Source organism: Psittacula echo (assembly GCF_963264785.1).
Source record: "Psittacula echo genome assembly, chromosome: 6".
In the NCBI taxonomy this organism is placed as follows: Eukaryota; Metazoa; Chordata; class Aves; order Psittaciformes; family Psittacidae; genus Psittacula; species Psittacula echo.
Genome location: NC_137743.1, coordinates 4,617,100 through 4,637,657, shown reverse-complemented (window position 1 = coordinate 4,637,657; position 20,558 = coordinate 4,617,100). Strand labels below are relative to the sequence as shown.

Genomic DNA, 20,558 nt, shown 5'->3' with positions numbered 1-20,558 from the left:
GCCCTTCCTGCCACGGGCAGGGACACCTTCCACTAGAGCAGCTTGCTCCAAGCCCCTGTGTCCAACCTGGCCTTGAACACTGCCAGGGATGGGGCAGCCACAGCTTCTCTGGGCACCCTGGGCCAGCGCCTCAGCACCCTCACAGGGAAGAGCTTCTGCCTAAGAGCTCATCTCAGTCTCCCCTCGGGCAGGTTCAAGCCATTCCCCTTGGCCTGTCCCTACAGGCCCTTGTCCCAAGCCCCTCTCCAGCTTTCCTGCAGCCCCTTTAGGCCCTGGAGCTGCTCTCAGGTCTCCCCTTCAGGACCTTTCTCTTCTCCAGGCTGAACCAGCCCAGCTCTCTCAGCCTGATGCCATATAGAAGTTCTGCATCTTCTCTCTCATCTCCTCAGCCTGCCCCTCCTAAGAGGGTAAAGACTCCTCTTATTTAAAGGGCTCACCTTTAGGTTAGTCTCATGTAGCTCTGGCCCACTGCCTCAAGAAAAGACTGGGAAAGACCAGAGTCCTTCTTCTCATCCACCCAGCATGAGGACATATTTTGGAGACAGCGGGCTTGCAGTTGTACCCCATTCCACTGTCCCAGAGACTCCCGTCTGCCCTTGATGACAGTCTTCTTTCTCTATTAGCCCTTTAAATCCTGGTTTAAGAAAACAAAACCAAAGTGGAAGAGAAGGGCTCTTTTTATAACAAGCAATGCTCTGACATGGTGCAGGGTGACAGCTCTGCTACTGAGTGGCTGAATCCAAGTGCAATGAATAGCTGCTGGAAACCGAGCGGGCATGGCTCTGGCAAGGGTTGCTAGCACGGAGGAGAAATCCACCTCAGCATCTAACTCTTGCACACATGCAGAGGCACTTACTAAGCCACAATAGCTGTGCTGCAGGGTATCTTTTGCCGTGCAGGGATTAAGGCTTGGCTGCCTTGATGAGAAAGCTGTCCCGATTGCTCACAAACTCGCAGCATTCCCCGTGAAAACTGTTTTAAAGAGACAGGAAAGGCAAGCAGAAAACAGTTCCCACTCTGCCCTTTAAAACAAACTTGATTTTAACACTTAATTATGTGCAATACAGACTCATTCCTATTTCCTTTGCCAAGCTGCTGCTTGGTTTTGATCTCACAGGGTGCTCACCCTCACAGGGAAAGAGGCTTTGATTAGGAAGATGCGAAGGCTGTTGAAGAGAAGAAAGCCTGACTGAATAGCAAGACCAGCAGCACGTTGCTGCCTCTGCCACTCACCTGCTCTGTGCCCTTGGGCATGTGACAGTGGCATTTGGGGCTTTGTTTTCCCTGTTTTTACAGGAGGAAGGGAGGCAATCATTTTCCTCCTTCACATTGTGCTTGGAGACATAGGACTGCAAAGTGCTAAACTAGAGCAGTAAAACCATCCTGGTTAGCCTAATGACAGACCCAGAGAAGTAGCAGAATACATCCATTATTTTTCCCCTCATCTTTTCGAGCACAGCTAATGAAGAGAAATGAAAGCCCCTTGCTGAGTGCAAGCAGCAACTGTGAAAGTGATGCGCCGAGACGTAGGAAACACACTGGAGTGCAGGAATTCGGTTACATGGCTGTTTGCAAATTAATGGCTAAATCAATTAAATGAAAGCATGGGATTCTCTTGAGGAAAGTCTAGTCGCAAGGAGAAGGGGAGGGGTTGTGGGGTGGGGATGACATAATCACGTTTGCGAATCACCAGCAGTGTGCATGCTTTAATCCATTAATGGGGTTTTTATCCGTGATCATAAAAAGCAGGTTACATTCAGCCTGGAAGGGAGTGAGGGTTGGAGGAGAGGGGAGGGGAGAGAAAGAGCAAGAGACAGAGACAGATAGAAAGCAAGAGAGGAGAGCACAATTCACTCGGTGAATTGCTTGCAAGCTTGAGGCTGGTAATTAGGGATCTCAGGAGAGCAGTTTCTCAGAATAACCCTCTCTGCTTCCAATGGACCGAATGGAGACAGTGGTTCAGTCCTGCTGATATTTTTTAAGCCCTCCTCGCAGTTTGATGGGCATTCCCAGTGCTTTTGTGCACGTCTCGGGAAGCGTTGACGTGGAAAGGAGCAGCAAGGAGGGGGAGGTTGGAGACAAAAACTGCAGCTCTTCTAAAAATACAGAGGGCATGCAAGAGTGTGAGCAGGCTGGGGAGGAGGGCGAGGTGCGTGCACCTTGCACCATGGTCCCCGGGTGCCGGCGCGGAGCAGTTTCGGAGATGTCCCTCCTGTGACTGGACGCACCATGAGCATCTGGGAGGTGATCCTGGCTTTCGTGGTGGTGGTGCTGATGCTCGTGGCCCTGCTGGCCAACGTGCTGGTGCTGATGTGCTTCCTGTACAGCGCTGACATCCGCAAGCAGGTCCCGGGATTGTTCATCCTCAACCTCACCTTCTGCAACCTGTTGATGACTGTTTTGAACATGCCCCTGACCTTGGCTGGGATCATTTACAAGAGTCAACCAGGAGGAGATCAGATCTGCCACACTGTGGGTTTCCTGGAGACTTTCCTCACCACGAACTCCATGTTGAGCATGGCAGCTTTGAGCATTGACAGGTGGATTGCTGTGGTCTTCCCTCTAAGTTATCACTCCAAAATGAGGTACAGAGATGCTGCTCTCATACTGAGCTACACGTGGTTGCACTCGGTGTCGTTCCCGATAGTGGCAGCTTCTCTCTCCTGGGTGGGTTTCCATCACCTCTATGCCTCCTGCACCTTGTACAACAAGAGACCAGAGGATAGGACACAGTTTGTGATTTTCACTGGAGTCTTTCACACCCTCAGCTTCCTCCTCTCCCTTATAGTCCTGTGTTTCACATATCTAAAAGTGCTGAAGGTGGCACGGTTTCACTGTAAGCGGATTGACGTGATCACTATGCAGACCCTGGTGCTGCTTGTGGACATTCATCCCAGGTAAGGTGCCGGTGTGTTCAGCAAGTGAGACTCTTCGTTGCAGAGGAAGCGAGGACAGGGTTCAGTATGGTGTTAAATACAGTCTGATTTGTGTCACAGCAGGGGATGGGGAGGGGGAGAAAGCAAGCATCCTGCCTGTCAGTTTCTATTCTGCATGTTTCTTTTACCTGTATTTGTTTTACCGGCTGCAGAAGCAACTCTTTTTTGTTCTGGTTAAAGGCTTGTTTTGGGGGGAGAGCAAACAAACAGGCAGTTTTGGCTGGGCATGCACTTCCCTTTGAGACAGTGGTCAGATCACTGCCATTTGTCTCCGAAGGTGGATTTAGGAGTCTATAGATTTGCATTTTTTGGCACTGTCAGCCCAAAACGCTGCTGGATCCCCAAGAAGGAGCAGGCAGAGTCCCTTCAGCTGGAGTTCTGATGGGAAGCTGGGTGCTGTGTCCCACTCCTTCAGCCGGCAGTTTTCCTATTGCCGTGCTCTCCGTAACTTTCCTAAAGGCAGAATTGTCGGGGAGTAACATCTGCAAAATGCATACACTCAAGTGCCTATACTTACAGCTAAGTGACAGAATTAGTAGTGATGTTAATATGACAAGCAAGGGAAGTATAAAGTTCATTTCAAATGACAGTCTTTAAGCAAGCCGCTTGTGCCTTCACAGAGGAGGAAAAAAGTCTCTGGGGGCTGGGAGGATAAAGAGGTTGAAGGCAAGCTCCAAAGGGGAATGAATGTGTCCTGGATACTGTGCAAGAGTCACGTCTGGGATTAGACACAAACTATAAATCTTGCATGAATAGGTATGTCTGGATCTGGAAGGGGTGCAGATTTGGTGTCTCATACAGGGGCAGAAGTCTGCCTGGAGCTGAGGAAAGCTGAGAGCAGTCAAAGAGGGCAGGCAGTCCCAAGCCAGACATCCCACCTGATCCCCCTTCGATGTCCTTTGCTCTGCAAGCTGGAGGCAAACGCCAGCTCTCTCCATTAGCAGCCAGCCAGAACAGGGCTTCAGGACTGAAAGCACATGTGGCTGTCCTCGAAAAAAGGTCATAATTTGGGGATTCCTAAGCCCAAGAGAAATAAATCTGAAAGGATCAGGGCCGGACAGCACACTGTTAGAGGAACAGGAACATTTGCTCAGAATTCTCCACTTAAGCTGTTTGATCTTTCACTTGACTGAGAACGCAGAGCAGAACTTTGGACAACTCCTATAACTGTTCTTGAGAAACGTGTATAAATCTTCCCTTATTCACCAAGTCCCATAGAGGAAAAAACATCCTCCTGCCCTACGTGCTGTCTGGTTGCTAAACTGTGCCTCAACTGGTCTGAGCTCCTGCACACACTGTGAGATGTGGTGGTTACTCCCTGACAGTGCCATAAACCTACCAGGACTATTTGAAATAGCAATCATTAAGCCTAATGCTTAAAGTATGCTTGGACTGCACAGCAAAGTTTAAGAAAATGACGAAGATCCCAACACTATTTCTCCTCCTCTGCATTTTTTCTGGTCTAGGTTAACTTGAGGATGTTTGCAGTCATTGCATGAAGGGATGGATTCCATGGGGCTGTGGGATTAATATCTCCTTTCTTCAGAGGAGGCGAGTAACCTGTAGTACTAACTCTTATTTATCTCTCACTTCAGGTTATTCTAATGCTTATCTCTAAGAAAGGAGAATTTTATCTTCCTTTTTAGACTGCATAACTGGTGGCTGATATGGTCTATGGTGATGTTGCCTTAACTGGGACAGCTACCGCCACTGCAAGGGTTAGACCTCAGATAGCCTTCCCTGCTGTGAGAGCTACACAAAAGCTGAAGGTCTCCTGCAGAAGTCAGTGACTTTCATAAAGCTCTGACATAGCAACAGCACCCTTTCAATTACAGAAGTGATATATATATGTATACAGGTGGTTTCAGTGTTTATCATAGTACCTAACAGCATAGACATGGATGCTGGGAGAATGCGCATGAGAGAACTAAGTTTGCAATCCCACCTTAGACTACTCTGACTTCTCTGGCTTTTTGCACGGCTAGTTTCAAGGCCGAGAAATGTGTACAGACAATTTTCTGCTTCCTATGACTCAGAATCCACCCGCAAGGGGGTCCAGCGACAGGCATTATGACCGATGGCTTCATTACCTGTGACTGGGAAAGACATGAGTGATCTTCTGCAGATCATTCAAGACGAGTACAAAAGAAACCCCTAAATACCACACAGATTCGTGTGAATGTTGAGGGCACATGCCCTTTCAAGTTAGCTTAGGCATTTTTATTGGATACTGCTTTTTTCTTGACTTTGTTCTTAAGACCAAGATATCCTAGGTATTGTGAGAGGTTTGGGCAAGATCTCACTTAAGTGCTTAACCCATGTGTTTCTTCACTCAAATTATCTATGCTATCTTTTTGGTGTATTCAGCAATATGCATCTTAAGGTCCAGCATCTCATAAATATTGTTTAAAATACCAAACCTTCAAAGGCATATTTCCAAGATTTTCCAAGATATTAAAATCTTTAAACAAAAGCTTAGTCAATAATCCACTTCTGTTACTATTGTCACTGCTGGAACTCACATGTATGTTCTTATCTTAGTGCATGAAAGTGTGTGCAAAAGCAGAGTACTCATCTGCGTACATTGTCTATGTGAAGAAGTGAGATAAAATACCTTCCCCTGTGATGTGGTATTTATTAGCTACACCTGGAAAGGCTGAACAAAAGAAACTGGTTGAAGTGTATCAGGACTTCCCAAGACATGTATGAGCTCCAGGATTGAAAGACAGCTTTCTATGTGCCAGGAAGGAAAAGATGTTACTGGGGAAACTGTTAGAGACAAAAACCATGCCACCTTTTCACCCTAACACCCCCTCCAATTTCATCTACTTCCGAGATTGCTTTTCCTACATTGCTGTGTGTCAGGGAAACTATGAATTTAATAACACAGGACTTAGGTTAAGCTGTCAAAGATCATCTGTCTGCACCTAAAAATAATCCAAGTTCTCTAGCTCTTGCAGAACTGAAAGTACATAGGTTTTCTTGAAAAGGTGGATTTTTTTTCCTTCTGAGCTGTCATTTCTAGCTGCAAATAACTCAGACGCAGAACATGGAACACATTTAGATGTGTTTTCATTCTACTTATGCATATTCTTTGACAGGAAGACAATTTGCTATTTCTAGGAGAACAAACTTTTCCTCCAGAATTTATTTCATTTTGCATATCATGATAACAGCTCCGGGTACTGACGATGTATACCATTATATACTATATATAAAACAGAGCAAAGGAAACACATTTTCCCTACCAGAACCGAAAAGTAATATAAGACTCATAGCCACATAGATCACTGAAACACACTGAGATCCTCAGAACAGATCATGTTTAGATGATGATATAACATATGTAGATACAGCAAATAACGTAAGAGTATGGCCATAAATCTCTTAGCTATTAATATATGTAAGTGTGGAATCTGACAATGAGTCATCAGTTATAAATTTATAATAAAAACAGAGAGATTGATGCTAAGCAGTTACAAAATGCAGCACATGGGCCAGACCATTCAGTTTGCCTGAGGTGCAATTGTGTTACCACCAGATCTATGCAATGAGTCAAAACGTAGCAGTGTTGTTATATGCGTAAAAAGGGGTTTCAGGACTCAGTCTGGCTTTGGTTTTGCCCTTTCCCAAAGGGATTTGTTCAGGTACAGATCGCCCTGGTGCTCTGGGAGATACAACCAGTGCTGCCCATCCAACCTAACCATCTGGTGAAGAGAGTAACTCATCCATTTCCCTCAAAACGCACAAAGAGCACAGGAGTTACACAAGCAAGTAGAGAAGGAGGATGGGTTTTGATGTTATTACCCTTTTAGTAAGCTAATATGCTGATTCCAAAAGAGATTATCTGCAGTGGAAATGTGATCTCAGCTCCTGCTCCAATCACCTGGCTGGTACACCAAAGGCTTTACCCAGCTTTTCTGGTGCTCTGGTGAGACCACCACTGAGAAAACCAAAAGGGAAACTAATGTCCTAAAATGCCACAGGTAGCGAAAATTCCCAGGGAGTGACTAATTTGTACCTGTTTAGTTGGGAATCAAGGCTGGTGTGAGGCGAGAAGTCAGAATATCACAGCACTGGGGATTTATTATACGATTCCCAGCTTTGCAGAACCTTCAGCACAGGCAGAGCACAAAAGATTTATTGCCATATGGTTCACAGCTATGGGATACAGCAATTGCTCCAACATTGTGCTGAATGTTGAGAGCATGATTTGTCCCTGTTATTATTTCATTGTGTTTTATTGCTTATCTTGCTGGGAAGTTTCTCCTATCTAAGGTAGTGATGTTAGAATTGCTGTTTCTAGGGAAGTAGCATGCTGCCTACCCCACTCTGGATATTTTCCAAGTCTCTGAATAACACGAGGCAAACTCTGGGTTCAAAATACTGCTTGCAGTAATTCAAAAAGGAGCTGTAACTGAATTCAGGGCTGAATTCCACCACTTTTACTATATATAAACCTATATAATGGGGGTGTGTGCATATGAATGTATAAGCAGGTATTTCTCAGTGATTGTTTTTGGAGAGTAGGATGATCATACAATGAATACTTGGTATTGCCCCACATAAATGCAGTGCACCTGGTGTTGACTGCTCTGATTACAACAGTTCCTGGAAAGATTGATTTCCATCATTCCATAAGTAAAGCCATTAAAATCTGCTACCTGATATTATGATTCATGTTCTTGTTTGTGTTGAATGTCACGCAGCGTAAGAGAGCGTTGTCTAGAAGAACAAAAGAGGAGGAGGCAGCGAGCAACAAAGAAAATAAGTACCTTTATCGGTACTTTCATACTTTGTTTTGCACCTTATGTAATTACGAGGTAAGTGTGAACCTACATACTGGAAAAGAGTACTGAGATGCACTCTTAGCTCAGAGAATTAGGGCACTCCGAGCTAGAAAATGATTCAAGTCTCCCATAAAAATGTGCACCGTTTAAACTCTTATGACAAAGGCTGCATTTACTGAGCTAAAAAACCGCTATATAAAACGCTATAGTGCTTACGTGATACAATCCTGATGCAGTCTATGGACCAAACTCTGTCCCATCAACCCAGTCAATGTGTTGGTTGCATGGGAGTAATTTAATTTATGAAGTCAGCCCATGGGATTTTGCTGGCTTTATTCAGATTCTCACCCTTGTTCAGGGAGAGATACTTGTCTGAATAGGTCAGACTGTAAAAATCTGGTCAACAAGATCCAACTGAGGTGAGAACATGGTCCACAGACTTAAATGATAGTTTTGTCTGGCTGGATAGAGTTTATTAGTCATAAACATCAAAGCTGTTCTGTTATATGGCTAAAGAAAAATCCTGTGATTTATGGTCAGATATCTATCTGTCTGCTAGTTTATCTTTGGGAATGGCTCCTGTGGGAAACACAAAATTACTCCAATGAAATATAAAGTATTAGAAAGTGAGTATATCCAGAAAAGTGTTATCTAGTTGTTAAATAAAATTTACAACTTGCATTCCTTATTAAAAGACTCTGGAAAAACTGAAATGCTGCTATGCAAAATAGAGAAAGAAAAAAGTGTCTCCTTATTCCAATGTTATCAAACAGAAATTATTGGGGCTGACTTCAGCCAAACTCAGATCCATCATAAATAATCATTAAAAAAGATGAATTAAGACTTCATATGGGCATGTGCCAACCCCAAATATTTCCAATTCAGCATAATATCTTGAATTTCTATTTCTAACAAAACTGTTCACAAGAAGGTCTTGCAATCTCTTGGTAAAAGTAGAAACCTGCATGTTACATTGGTTTTACGTTCATGATAATAATAGGCAATTGATTCATGTTGCTTATTTATAACAATGTTCCAAATACATTCGTAACAGTGTTACTAGATTTACCTTCACTTTCACTTAGTAGTCATAAAAAGACGCTGTACCACACACTCTGAAAGAGTATGAGAGGATTAATAATTATGGGCATTTAACCTTGCTTCTCAGGGTATAAGATATTGAAGCATTGCAAACGGTTAATTTTCATTTTATGCTGGGTCTCTGAACTTAATGAGAATCGTCACAGTCCCAGAATAGCTGGAAGCTTCATCCTGAGTGATGCCGAGTGCTCTAACCAGAACTGTCGGAAGTATTTTTGTGCTCCTCTATAGGCATCTGAGTCCAACAAACAGGCACGACCTCCTTCACCTTCTCTTAACTCTGCGGCATCCTAATTTGTTTCCCAGGAAACTTAAGATACAGAAGAGAGGTTAGAAAAATCCTTAGCCTTCCCAGTTTGGTCTATACAAGGGCCATTTAAATGTTCCCCTTCAGCCTGTGGAGGACTGATAGCTTTGACAGAGACAGCAATGATGAGAAGAGTCAAAATATAGCATTCTGAATGCACAAAGATGCTTGCCTGCACAGGGGTAGACTTGGACACTTGTCAGGCAGGGTAAAGGCTATCATTTTCCTGGACTTTTCAGTTCTGAAACATCTAGGGGGGTTCTGCTCAACAAGCTACAGGGAATTCTGGAATCATACAATTCTAGAATGGTTTTGGTTGAAATGGACCTTGAAGCTCACGCAGTTCCAACCCCTGCCACAGGCAGGGACACCTTCCACTAGAGCAGATTGCTCCAAGCCCTGTCCAGTCTGGCCTTGAACACTGCCAGGGGTGGGAATTTCCTCTTTAGCTACTTGAGAGACTTTGCTGGACACTATACTGTTCTAGGAGTTCCCTATGCCTCACATTCATGGCTGAGGATGCTGAAGTCAAGGGGACTAGGAGGCTTTTGAGCTTAATTATGTAAGCAAGTAGTATTTTCTGGACCATGTCCAGTGCTTTGTAGGTAGAGGCAGAGATGGAGGCAGTCAGTCAGTTCAAGGCAGTGAACAGAAGACAGTTGATGAAGTCTGTTGCTCAGCTTCTCATTTGGACAGCCAACTCCAATCAGCAATACGCTTAAATAAAACGTGTTTTTAAGTACTTCAGGTACCGAGGTGTGAAAGCAGCAAATCAAAGCTTTCATTATAAAACATCTTTCTGCTTCCACACTAAAAACTAATAGTTGTCTCCAGCAATTCCATGAACCAGTCACAGAGTTGTGCTAATACCCCTAACCAGATAAATTCTTCTCTAGATAAACCAGAGTTTTTCAGATTACATTAAGGTAAAAATCAGTTTAGGCACCACTTTTATCAAGCAAATGCCCTTCTAATTAGTTCAGTAGCTGACTTTAAGTAGAATCTGATTCTTTTTGCTTCAGTGTTTCCACTGTACTTATATGACAGTTGTATTACCCCATAGTAAATATTTCTAGGCATAGCTTGTTTCTTGGTTTGTAAATTTTCTATTAGTACACATAGTATCATAGAATCATAGAATAGTTAGGGTTGGAAAGGACCTTGAGATCATCTAGTTCCAACCCTCCTGCCATCTCTTCTTTTGCTATATTTATCATTATGCAATTCAATAACATTGTTCAAAACACTTTCTCAAGGAGCTTTTGCATAAGAAAACTTAAAGTAAGTCGTACCAATTTCTAAAATTCATTTCCAACTCCAGGTATTTCATATTGAAATACAGAACTTTGCATACGTAAGTTAAAAGGTGCTGTCAATGTGTGCGGAAATGGGCCTTGAATTAAAAATCCTGAAGTAATATCAGAAAGAATTTCATAATCCCAGTCCTCAGGTTACAGAGAGGGATGGTGGAACAGGCAGAAGATTAATGTTCTCTTTATCATCTCTGGGGGACAAGGATAAGCAAACTGCAACTATGCTTTTAGATTGGTTGCCTGCCTTCTGCATGCAGATCTTGCTCAGGTAGGCACAGCTTAAGAATTCTTCTGCAAGTTATGTTCCTGCCTGTCTGTGCATATAAATGCATGATTTTCCTACGCAATCTTAGGTTGACACATCTGAAGAAAGAGGCCTTCTGGTCAAAAACTTCAGCTGATGTTAGGTAGACATACTTTCCTCCTGGGTGGAAAAACCTTTTGGTACAAGCTGGCCAGTTCTGTTTGCTACCTTCATATCTCTGTGCTGGGAGATAGCTCTTGCAACTGTGGGGAACAGGAACAACTGAAGGCAATGGTTTGTAGGATTTGCAGGTCTAGCTACAGGAGTCCAAAATTGGTACTGCTTCTTCTCAGAAGCTGTCTGGTTGTAATCCACGCATCGCTTCAGATGCAAAACTGGCTAAGAGTAAAGGAGGTAATGATAATTGTGATGCCATTTTTTGTATTAGGAAACAATTACTAAAATAGGGCTTTTTCACTAGCAAGACAGCATACAAAGAATTCAACCTACCAAGCAAATAAAGTGAAAATAGAGTAAAATAAACATCAAGATAAAACTCATGGTCAGCTTATTCATATCAATAGCACAATAGAAGCAACTACAGTATAATTCTGATACTATGGGACTTGTGTGGAGACAAAAAGAATCTGAATTAGACACAGAAATATTAGGAATGCAAGAGCTGATACAAATCCTTGAGGAAAAGACTGAGTTCCTTCTTGTGAGAACTGCATCATCTACGAGCTCCGAATGCACTGCCAGCTTTGTTTCACTCCTGAACAAGACATTTTAACCTGTTTGAGACTGGTTTATCCAGAGTTTTCTGCATAACTCAGTTAAGTTCGCGGGTTTATGTAATGCATAACAGATATCTTGCCATTGTAGGAGCCTTCCAGATGGACGCGTACATGTTCATGAAAACATTTTACTGTAGTGATTAACTTCATGTGTATGTAAAGGGTTTTCAGTGTGTATTATCTGCATAAGAGATCAAAGTACCAAGTGTCAAGTATCACAGCAAAACATGTTCGAGCTTTGAAATAAAAAGATATTGAAGACCAGACAGTAGAAGAGTGGCTTCTGAAAGCAAGATAGGAAATTATGTAGCTGATACTCTAGAATTTAATTTACAGGTAGCACTGAAATATTAATGCTCCTTCACTGAAAACGTCTTCTTTCTGGCTGAAACATTTCCAGAATATTGAAGCTATGCATATAATTTCCTTCATAAATGAGAAACAAAACCCTCTTTCAGAGGCAATAAAGTATGGGACGTGCCTTGAAAGACTGAAATTTAATTGTTTGTGCACAAAATGGAATTGCGCAGCTTCTGTGTTTGCGGCTTGATATCTGCAAATGTAATTTACCATCGAAAATAATATACAAGAATCGTGAAATGTGTAAATATCAAGGATGCTTTAGGAACAGAATCAAGGAAAATATTTCAAAGTCTGTTGGTAAGAGTGTAGGCTTAGCTGATCAGTCAATGAAGGTAAAATTAGCAAGTCTAGCCTTGCAACTCTGAAGTGTCTATTTGATGTGCTTTAAATGGAGATTGTTAACATCTTGTAGAGCTGACTGACAGAGACTCAGGCACAAATCTGTCATATTCCGGTCATTTGAGGTATCCACTGGATTTAATTGAATTCGATCAAATACACATCTATAAAACGTGCAGTAAAAAGTAAATCAACCAGATGAAATTTAATACGATGAAACTCAAAATACAAAGAAGGCATTGAATATATGAAGTGAAGAATCACAAAGATCTCTCATGGTAGATTACAAAGTAAATATGACTCAATAGATGACCAGTTTCCAAATAGTAAGTTCTCATTTTCAAGCATAACAACGTGGGTGTCACAAGGTACATTTTATTTAACAAGAGAGAACACACCAAATGAACACACCACCTGGCAGCACGAGTAAATGACAATTGGGTCTGGGTTTCGATCCTACTTTGTAAGAAAGATATCAGCCATGAGATGCAAGGAAAGGTTGAAAGAGCAACATTTGTTTGGTGTAGATGAAAAGAGAGAGAAATGGACAGATGGCAGTTCTTTGGTATCTCAAAGCTGCTTACGATGAAAAGCTGAGATGAGTGGCACTAGTGGAGGGGCAAGAGCAGTTCCCAACTATTTTCATGCAACAAAGCCTTGTCACCTCAAATGTCTCACCCATCTGTGAGCCCAAAGTGTATTTTGGCTAATGTCACCACCCAAAAGCATCATCTTACAGGTGCACCTCGTTTCCAATGAAAGTGATACACAAAGTGGATAAACTGCTAGCACAAGACACACAAAACTGTGCTCAGTATTAGAATTACCAATACTGTGACAGTGGCTAAAGCCCAGCACTAGGTGCAGACCATGGTGCTAAGCCCAGCATACATATCTAGGGAGATACAGAGCTTTTGCAATGGAGTTTGCAGGCTAGGCAAACTAGAATGGGGAGAGAAGACAGAATCTTGGAGTCAGTGGTGTAACAAATTAAGGCTCCTTAGTCCCACTTTCATGCTCAAATGATGGTCAAATGGTCTCATGCTCAAATGCCATCTGCTCAGATGGCAGACCATGCCATCTGCCAGTGCTATTTTAAACAACATGATGTAGTGAAAGTTTATGGAATGGGAACAAAATGACTAAGGAAAAAATCCTCATCCCTAAACTGCTTGAAGTACCAACACCATTGCCATTGCTGCTGCAGGAACCGTGCTGCAGAATGCACCTTGGATATGATGCTTTGTCTGAAGAAACATGAGTTATTGAAGTGTTTTCCAAGCTGGTTTGACAGCACCTGCTGCTGGGGACAGTTTCAGCAAAGGTCTTATTTGCCCTTGCATAGTGGGGCTCTATCGCAGCACATGCAGCTGTTTGTCCTCTAGAAGAATCAATAGTTTCTTAGCAGCTGTAGAGGCATATTGAACAGAACTGCCCTTCAGTGTTGCTCAAAGACATAGAGAGAGAAAACCTTGTGGAGATATCAATATTTCACTGTTAATATACTCTGTCCCAGTATAAAGTGATCTATCTGTGTTAGAGCAGGTATGAGGAATACGTAAAGCTCTTCCCTCTCTCCCTCTATCCCCTAATGGGTTAAAAGTTTTGTCTTGCTATATTTGTTGCAAATGTAAATGTTTGGCCTTTAAACATAGTTTTTAAATTCATATATTATGCTGTCTCCCAAAGATGCATTTTCCTTCCTTGTGTATTTTTCCTATGATCCAGACAAACCGTTTCAAGAATCAAACTCTCTAGGAGCTGGAACGGCTAAGAAAGCCAGATAGCACTGGTGAGGGTGTTTCTCAGATGCTGAAGAGGGGACCTAGAACCACAAGTTCAGACTAGATGCTTGATTTTTAGACAGCTAATGGTAGGGGAACGTGACTCCCATAAGACCAAGCAATGGCACTTTGTGTCCTGATCTCAAATTTTGGTGCTCAAAGTGTGGTTTTGCATCAATATTTCAAAAATCATGTTAGGTTATACAGAAATAACTTTATACAATACTTGTGGTTAAATTTGGTGTGCATGATGGATTCAGTGGTGACACTAAGTGTGAAAGTCATCTGGAAACATATCTGGGGACATGATATTCCTGTCATTCCCTTTAGAGCTATATTAAGTCTGTGATGAACTTCAGCTGCCAGAAATGTGATCTTATGACACACACTAGAAAAATACACAAAAGCATCAAATGAAGAAAATATATAATGAAGTGAAATGTTACTGTCTAACAAGAGATCTTTTTAGGACTGAAAACCATGGAGTCACTACAGAAAGTAACACACATTGTCTGTATGGATAAATTTTGGCACAAAGCCTGAAAGTGTAATGGTTGAGGATATGTTATATAGGAAATGATTTTGAGTAGATGCTGTGTGATCTTTTTCATCAGCAGAAAACCTTCTGTGAAGTGTTGACCTGCTCACCACAGAGTATTTATGATCCCCACAATGGTGTTCAATAGACAGTACAAATAGGGCTAGGGTACAGTAGCCTGCAGAGAAGGGTGCCCCTTTGTCAAATATCTTGATGGCCTGAGTGAGACAGACGAGTTGAAAACCCAGCTCTACATCAGAGATCTGTACTCAGTTTCTAGACTCCAAAAGGCATATGCTACTAGCAATAAATGGGATCTTTTGAAGACTGTCTCATATCCTGATGGAGTTATTCCATTTTGAACTAAATTCTTCCAACAATTCAACATTTATTGAGGAAAATGAGTAAGAGAACCTGTTAGAAGGTAACACATCCGAAGTCAGCTTCCAGACTCAGTAAATGTACAGCTAAACATACAGTCAAGGATGCCTTGAAGTTTGGAGGTCAAGATACTCTGATAAGAGATGTATAGTCCCATCCATGAGAAACAGGCCTCAAGTTTACATTTGCAGTGTTAGAAATGTATAAGTGGAGGACTACAGTTATATTTTCATGAGTATGCCATCTTTTGGTTTTCTTGCAGTTTTCCAGGAATAAATTGGTGTTTTGGGGGGGGGTGTCTTTGCCTTACAATAGTGCTGTTCTTCCACGTTTTTAATATGAATATTCACTCTTTTAACCTTCCTCTTTCCACAGACTTGTTGAATTATCCTCTGCGGTCCACATCAACTCCCACTGGGGTATCATTTCCAAGTGCTTAGCTTACAGCAAAGCTGTTTCAGACCCTTTTGTGTACTCTTTGCTACGGCATCAGTACAAGAAGACATGGAAAGACATCATAAACAAGATCCTCAAAAGAAGCTCCATCAATTCCTCTGCCCTCACGAGCGAATCGCACAATCGGAATATATTGCAGCTGAATGAATGAGGAGCCTGGTATGGGACCTACAAGACACATAAAATGATATATAGGAAACAAAAGTAACTGGCCTATCCCTAGTATCCTCAGCTGTCAAGGTTTCGGAAGGCAGTGCTGGACAGGTTGAAGCTCAGCCCATGTTCCTCCAGAAGCCCATGTAGCATCTAAGGGAGGCAGGCTCCTTTGTATCTCCTGCCTCTGACTAAAAGAGTGTTATTGATCTGTGGTCCTGCAGGCTTCACAAATACAAATCTCCCATTGATTTCCATCAGCAGTTACACATATATATAGGGGAAAAAGCTAGTCTTCAGCAGAAGGACTCATGACAGTAATGGGAGCAAACTGGTGCCATCACAAGTTTATTCTAAAAAGTCACAGAGGGATATTTGTGGTGTGTTTTTCACTGGCTGCAGGTAACACTCCCTCCAATGGAGATGCCAACCTGGCTTTACAAAAACCACCCCAACCTAGTTCTTTGAGTAGGTCGTGTATAGAAAACCTCTCAACAGGAAAAGCTTAATAGAAATGTCTTTACCTAGATACTCATTGTGCCCAAAGCAGCTTTCAGACTCTTCTAATACACTGATTTTGAGCAATCCTGTAGAACTGAAGGAAGAAAAAATCACTTTGAAGTACTCTATGGCTGGCTTCAGCCCTGTCTTCTCTAAGTTTTTTAAGTAATTTCCACAGAATACTGTTAGTTTTCTCCTCATTAAATTACAGCAAAATAGAAGTGGTAGACAGGATGGAAAGGTCACGATGCCTCCTGCATACCTTTCAGTATATCTGAGCTATAAAGAGATGGATTTTGCTCAAACCTGCAGAACTGGGCCCTGGGCCCAGGGGAAAAGAAAGCCCAAAGCACCAGCCCCCTCAGCACCACCCACCAAACACCAAAACCTGCCAAAATAACCACAGAATTGCTTTTTCTAATATCACTAATCATGGTAATTTTTCTTACAGATATGTTACTTAAAGGAAAGATGAGCCTAAAGCTGAGTTTAAAAGTATAATTTCCAAACCAAATAGAGTAAAAATAAACACCCCCCCCATGGGTGCATCCAATCTGAATCCACATCTGAACATGCAAATCTCGGAAGTTTTCAGTATAGATCTTTATCGCTGTAGACTACAGCTACGCACAGTAATGTTATTAACATTTACTATGCCTTCAGTTCAGCCTACAGCTAATATAGGCTTAAATACCAGTAAAATTTTGAAAACCAATCCTACATGTCACCCTTCCTCAGACACCACCATTGTATCTTAATTTTTGTAAACACGGCTTAATTCATTGGAAGCACAACTACAGCTAGTAGATGGCTTCACAACAGTCATATAGACATGTGATGCTGAAGCCATCCTCTGGTGTCTGACGGAGAATTACTTTCCTGGGTAATTTTCAGTGACTTCTCTCTGAATTCAGTGAACACCCTATGAAATGAGACAGCTTTTGAAGTGTTTCCTTATTAATTAAACTGTAAAATATCAAGATCAATAATGAACCAGGCTTTATTTCTGTTGCTCTGATTTTTAGGAATATTCAATTTCTAAAACAACTTGAAACAAAGTTTTTTTCCTCATAATCTCTTAAATATTTTTTTTTTTCAGAAACAAAACTACTCATTTCAAATGTTTTATATTTTGATTGGCAAAAGAGTTAGTACCAAATCTGACCTTAAATCTGTGCACAATTTTCCTACAGAAAGTGACGTAAATTCCATAAGACAACAGCAACTTAACATCAGAAACCAAATGAATTTTTGCTGAATAGGTCAAGAAAGCTGTTGTCTAGTAGCCATAAAATACAGTTTCTTTCGTGAGGGTAAATAACAAATACATGCCCAGATTTTGAATAGTCTTGATCAATTAGGATTCATGCATGCAATGACAGCTTAAATAATAGCTGATATTGCTGAATATATTGCCACCTATCCTTACTTATATTTTTCATGTTAAGAAAAGATGGTCAGCATCACATTGAGAAAATAAGGCCCTCAGTACTAAAAACATGGGATTACATTTTAGTTATTACCTCCTGTGTCCCCCAAGCAAAGATTTGATGCCTATAGCTCCACACAATCCCTGACAGCAAAGGTTAATGAGATAAAATAGTACATTCCCCATCACTCATTTCAAATTATCAATATCAGTCAGTTTGCAAACATTAGCATGCTCCATTTGGCAAACTCTGCCATGAATAGAAGTCTTTGATAGAACAGACATTATGTATTCTTTCATACCTTGTAAAAAGTGTCCTCTGCTGAGGTTACTGTCTTGTGATTCAAAGCCCAGACAGGTAACTCAGTGAAGGGCTTCACCCCATCATCAGCTGAACGTAGCGTCATACCTCAGCTGTTAGTCTGGAGAGCCTTTCTTTAGCCCTTAGCATAGTCCTACAGCTGCAAGGAACCATGATTATATATAAACTTGTCACCTGATTTATAAAAGGAAGAATTAATGTAATGAAGATCATCAACTACCATGTAAATAAAAAAGAAGGAGCTTAACTATTAGTTTTAGTCATAAAAAAATAACATAATTACAATAATATGTACCCGCAAATATAGAGACATACTTTAAGCAAGTTTTTACTACACTTCATTCAAAATTAGCCCTTCTCCAGATTAAATAGTCTACCTCATCTTAATCATTTTTCTTCTTAGGCATAACCTAATTTTCTCAGGTGCAATGGGTAACAACACCCAGTTCAATACTTGTTTCTAAAGAAATTCAAGTCATTTTGAGGACTCATTTGTATAAGAATACAGGATATTAGAAAATTATTAGTGAGTTTAGAAAGATAAAAACTCTATATAGGGTTGTTATATGTTTTACTAAGACCACTTTTACCGGAGTAAACTACAACAGGACGATTTTTAAAGTCCATAGCTGTTGTCAACTTATATATGGAGCTGCTGCCAAAGTCAATGGGACGTTTGTATGTCAATAAAGATAGTCCCAGAAGGATTTTGAATTTCAGATCAGTTATTCAAATAGAGCAAGGTAAATTCCCTGGAAACAAAATGAAACCCACTGTACATTTAGGATGGCTAGTTAAATACGGAGAAGAATACAGCGTTGGACTTGTCTCATTATACTTGTGTATCACAGTCAGTTACTGGTCGATTTATGTGTCACCATGAGCAATAAATCTCTCCCTTTGTATGTGTTTAAAAAGTCATCCTTCTTTCATGGTGCCTTTCTTCTAGAATTAATCTTAGAGAATAAATATAATTTCCCCTTACTTACATCAGCTCTCTGACACATTGTCATATTTCTACCATCTGAAGCAAGCAAGAGCTGTGAATGCTGGTGCTTGACAAACTGACTCAGTATACAAAATAAAAGTAATACCTGACATTTCCTGATGACGCTTTGTAAGATACTAGAAATATGATTCTGTGGCTCATTTGGTGCCAGATATTCAGCTGAATTCTTATAGGCAACTGGCACAAATCTTCTAAAATGTACGTCTAAGTGATGAATGTAGATATGAGTAACTATCTGTCTGCTGAGTATATATGTACTATACAACAGTGACTCGGGTGAGTTAGAATAATGATAAATGTAATGCACAGTACTTTATTATCTCCAATCATGAAGCAGAATTGTTCTCTTGTCTAACAAAAACACGTGTGCGTGCGTGGGGAAGGGGGGGATTTTCCATTTGTTATTTCAATATTTCTGAAGAAGTTTGTGAAGTATGGCTACAATGTGTGCCCAAAATATGGAACTGCATGTGCAAAACCTGTGCAGCTGCTTCAGCAATATGCAGTGTTCTGTTTGTTGGTAGCTGCGATCCGTATGCAATATCTATTCCTCACTTGCATGTCCAATCAACATTTTCTTCGTACCTTGTAAATTTGGCAGGCAGAACATTGGCAGATGAGGAAGGCAGTTTAGTCCACTATGTCATCTTACAGATTCTGAGTTTTTCCTCCATTCATTTTACTGTTATTTATGTTAATTTCAAAGCCCTAACTGTGAACTAGGATCCACTTTTATGTCATTCTTTTTAAGCAGTTTGAATGTGAAGATCTGGGTAATTGCATTTACCAAAAGCTATGAGAGACTGATAAGACTTTATTGACTAAAATACCACGCACCAGGTTCTCTCCTAACATAAATTGACATAAAATAGCTGGTTGTTTCATCTGAGGATCAGGTCCCATTAGATAACTATTTCTGGGTTTTATAGCTCTGTCTTCTAAATGTGTAGAGCCTTGTTTTCATAGTTTTGCAAATGCACAGATGTCAACAGGATTTAGTGAGTTCCTCATGTGCATACATGCCCACTTGTAATGTCGGGCGACTGCGTAACTGTTCTCCAATCAAGTTCCATTCCTGTTCTTACTCTTCGAGTGAAAGACTTCAACAACCTCTTTTCAGTGACCCTTAATCAGACTATTTTCTAACATCCCTTATGTCTGAAAAAGATCAAATTTAGACATTAAAACAGTTCCAGGCAAACCCTCATGAAGCCTGCAGCAGTAGCCACGTGTATCACAGCACCATGGACCTTCAGAGGTCATCTTGTCCAGCCCCCAAAACACATGTTCCTGTCTTTTGCTATACTTTACCTTCTAATTTTTGCCAGTGCATCTGTTCACTCTGCAGTAGTGCTGGGAATTGGTCTTAGTTTGCTTCTGGTCAACAATGAAATCATCCTTGACAGAATTGATTAAAAAAAATAAGTTTGGGAAAACATCTTAAATTTAACTTCAAGAAACAGCTGCAAAAGAACAACTTCAGAGGTCACAAAACTGAGGCAGAAATAGGTCTGAATGGGAGGCTGAGAAGCTATAAACTGGTTTTGCTGCTGCAATATGTTACCCTGGCCGCAGTAGGCTTTTCCTGGTCACCTGTTTCCACACTGAGAGCTCTCCAGATCTCTCAGACATCCACTTACCCCAAAGAGAAAGGTAAAATTTCCATCAAAGCTCAGTAGCTGCCATAGACTAAGCTGATGATCAGCCTCCATGTGTTAGGAAAACTCTAATGCTTTTCAGATGGGCTACAAGAAATTACTCACACTGTTTGAATGACCAGAAACCACCTACACCT

The 20,558-nt window shown here is 41.2% G+C and overlaps 1 protein-coding gene across 1 annotated transcript; it reads left to right on the top strand.

Moving 5' to 3' along the window:
- Positions 1-2,229: 2,229 nt before the first annotated feature.
- Positions 2,230-15,500, top strand: GPR26 (G protein-coupled receptor 26; the record flags this gene model as incomplete). Its single annotated transcript, XM_080621524.1, has 3 exons — positions 2,230-2,897; positions 7,646-7,759; positions 15,269-15,500. 3 exons carry the CDS (start codon positions 2,230-2,232, stop codon positions 15,498-15,500), a joined length of 1,014 nt encoding a protein of 337 aa, XP_080477650.1.
- Between the last annotated feature and the right edge of the window lie 5,058 nt (positions 15,501-20,558).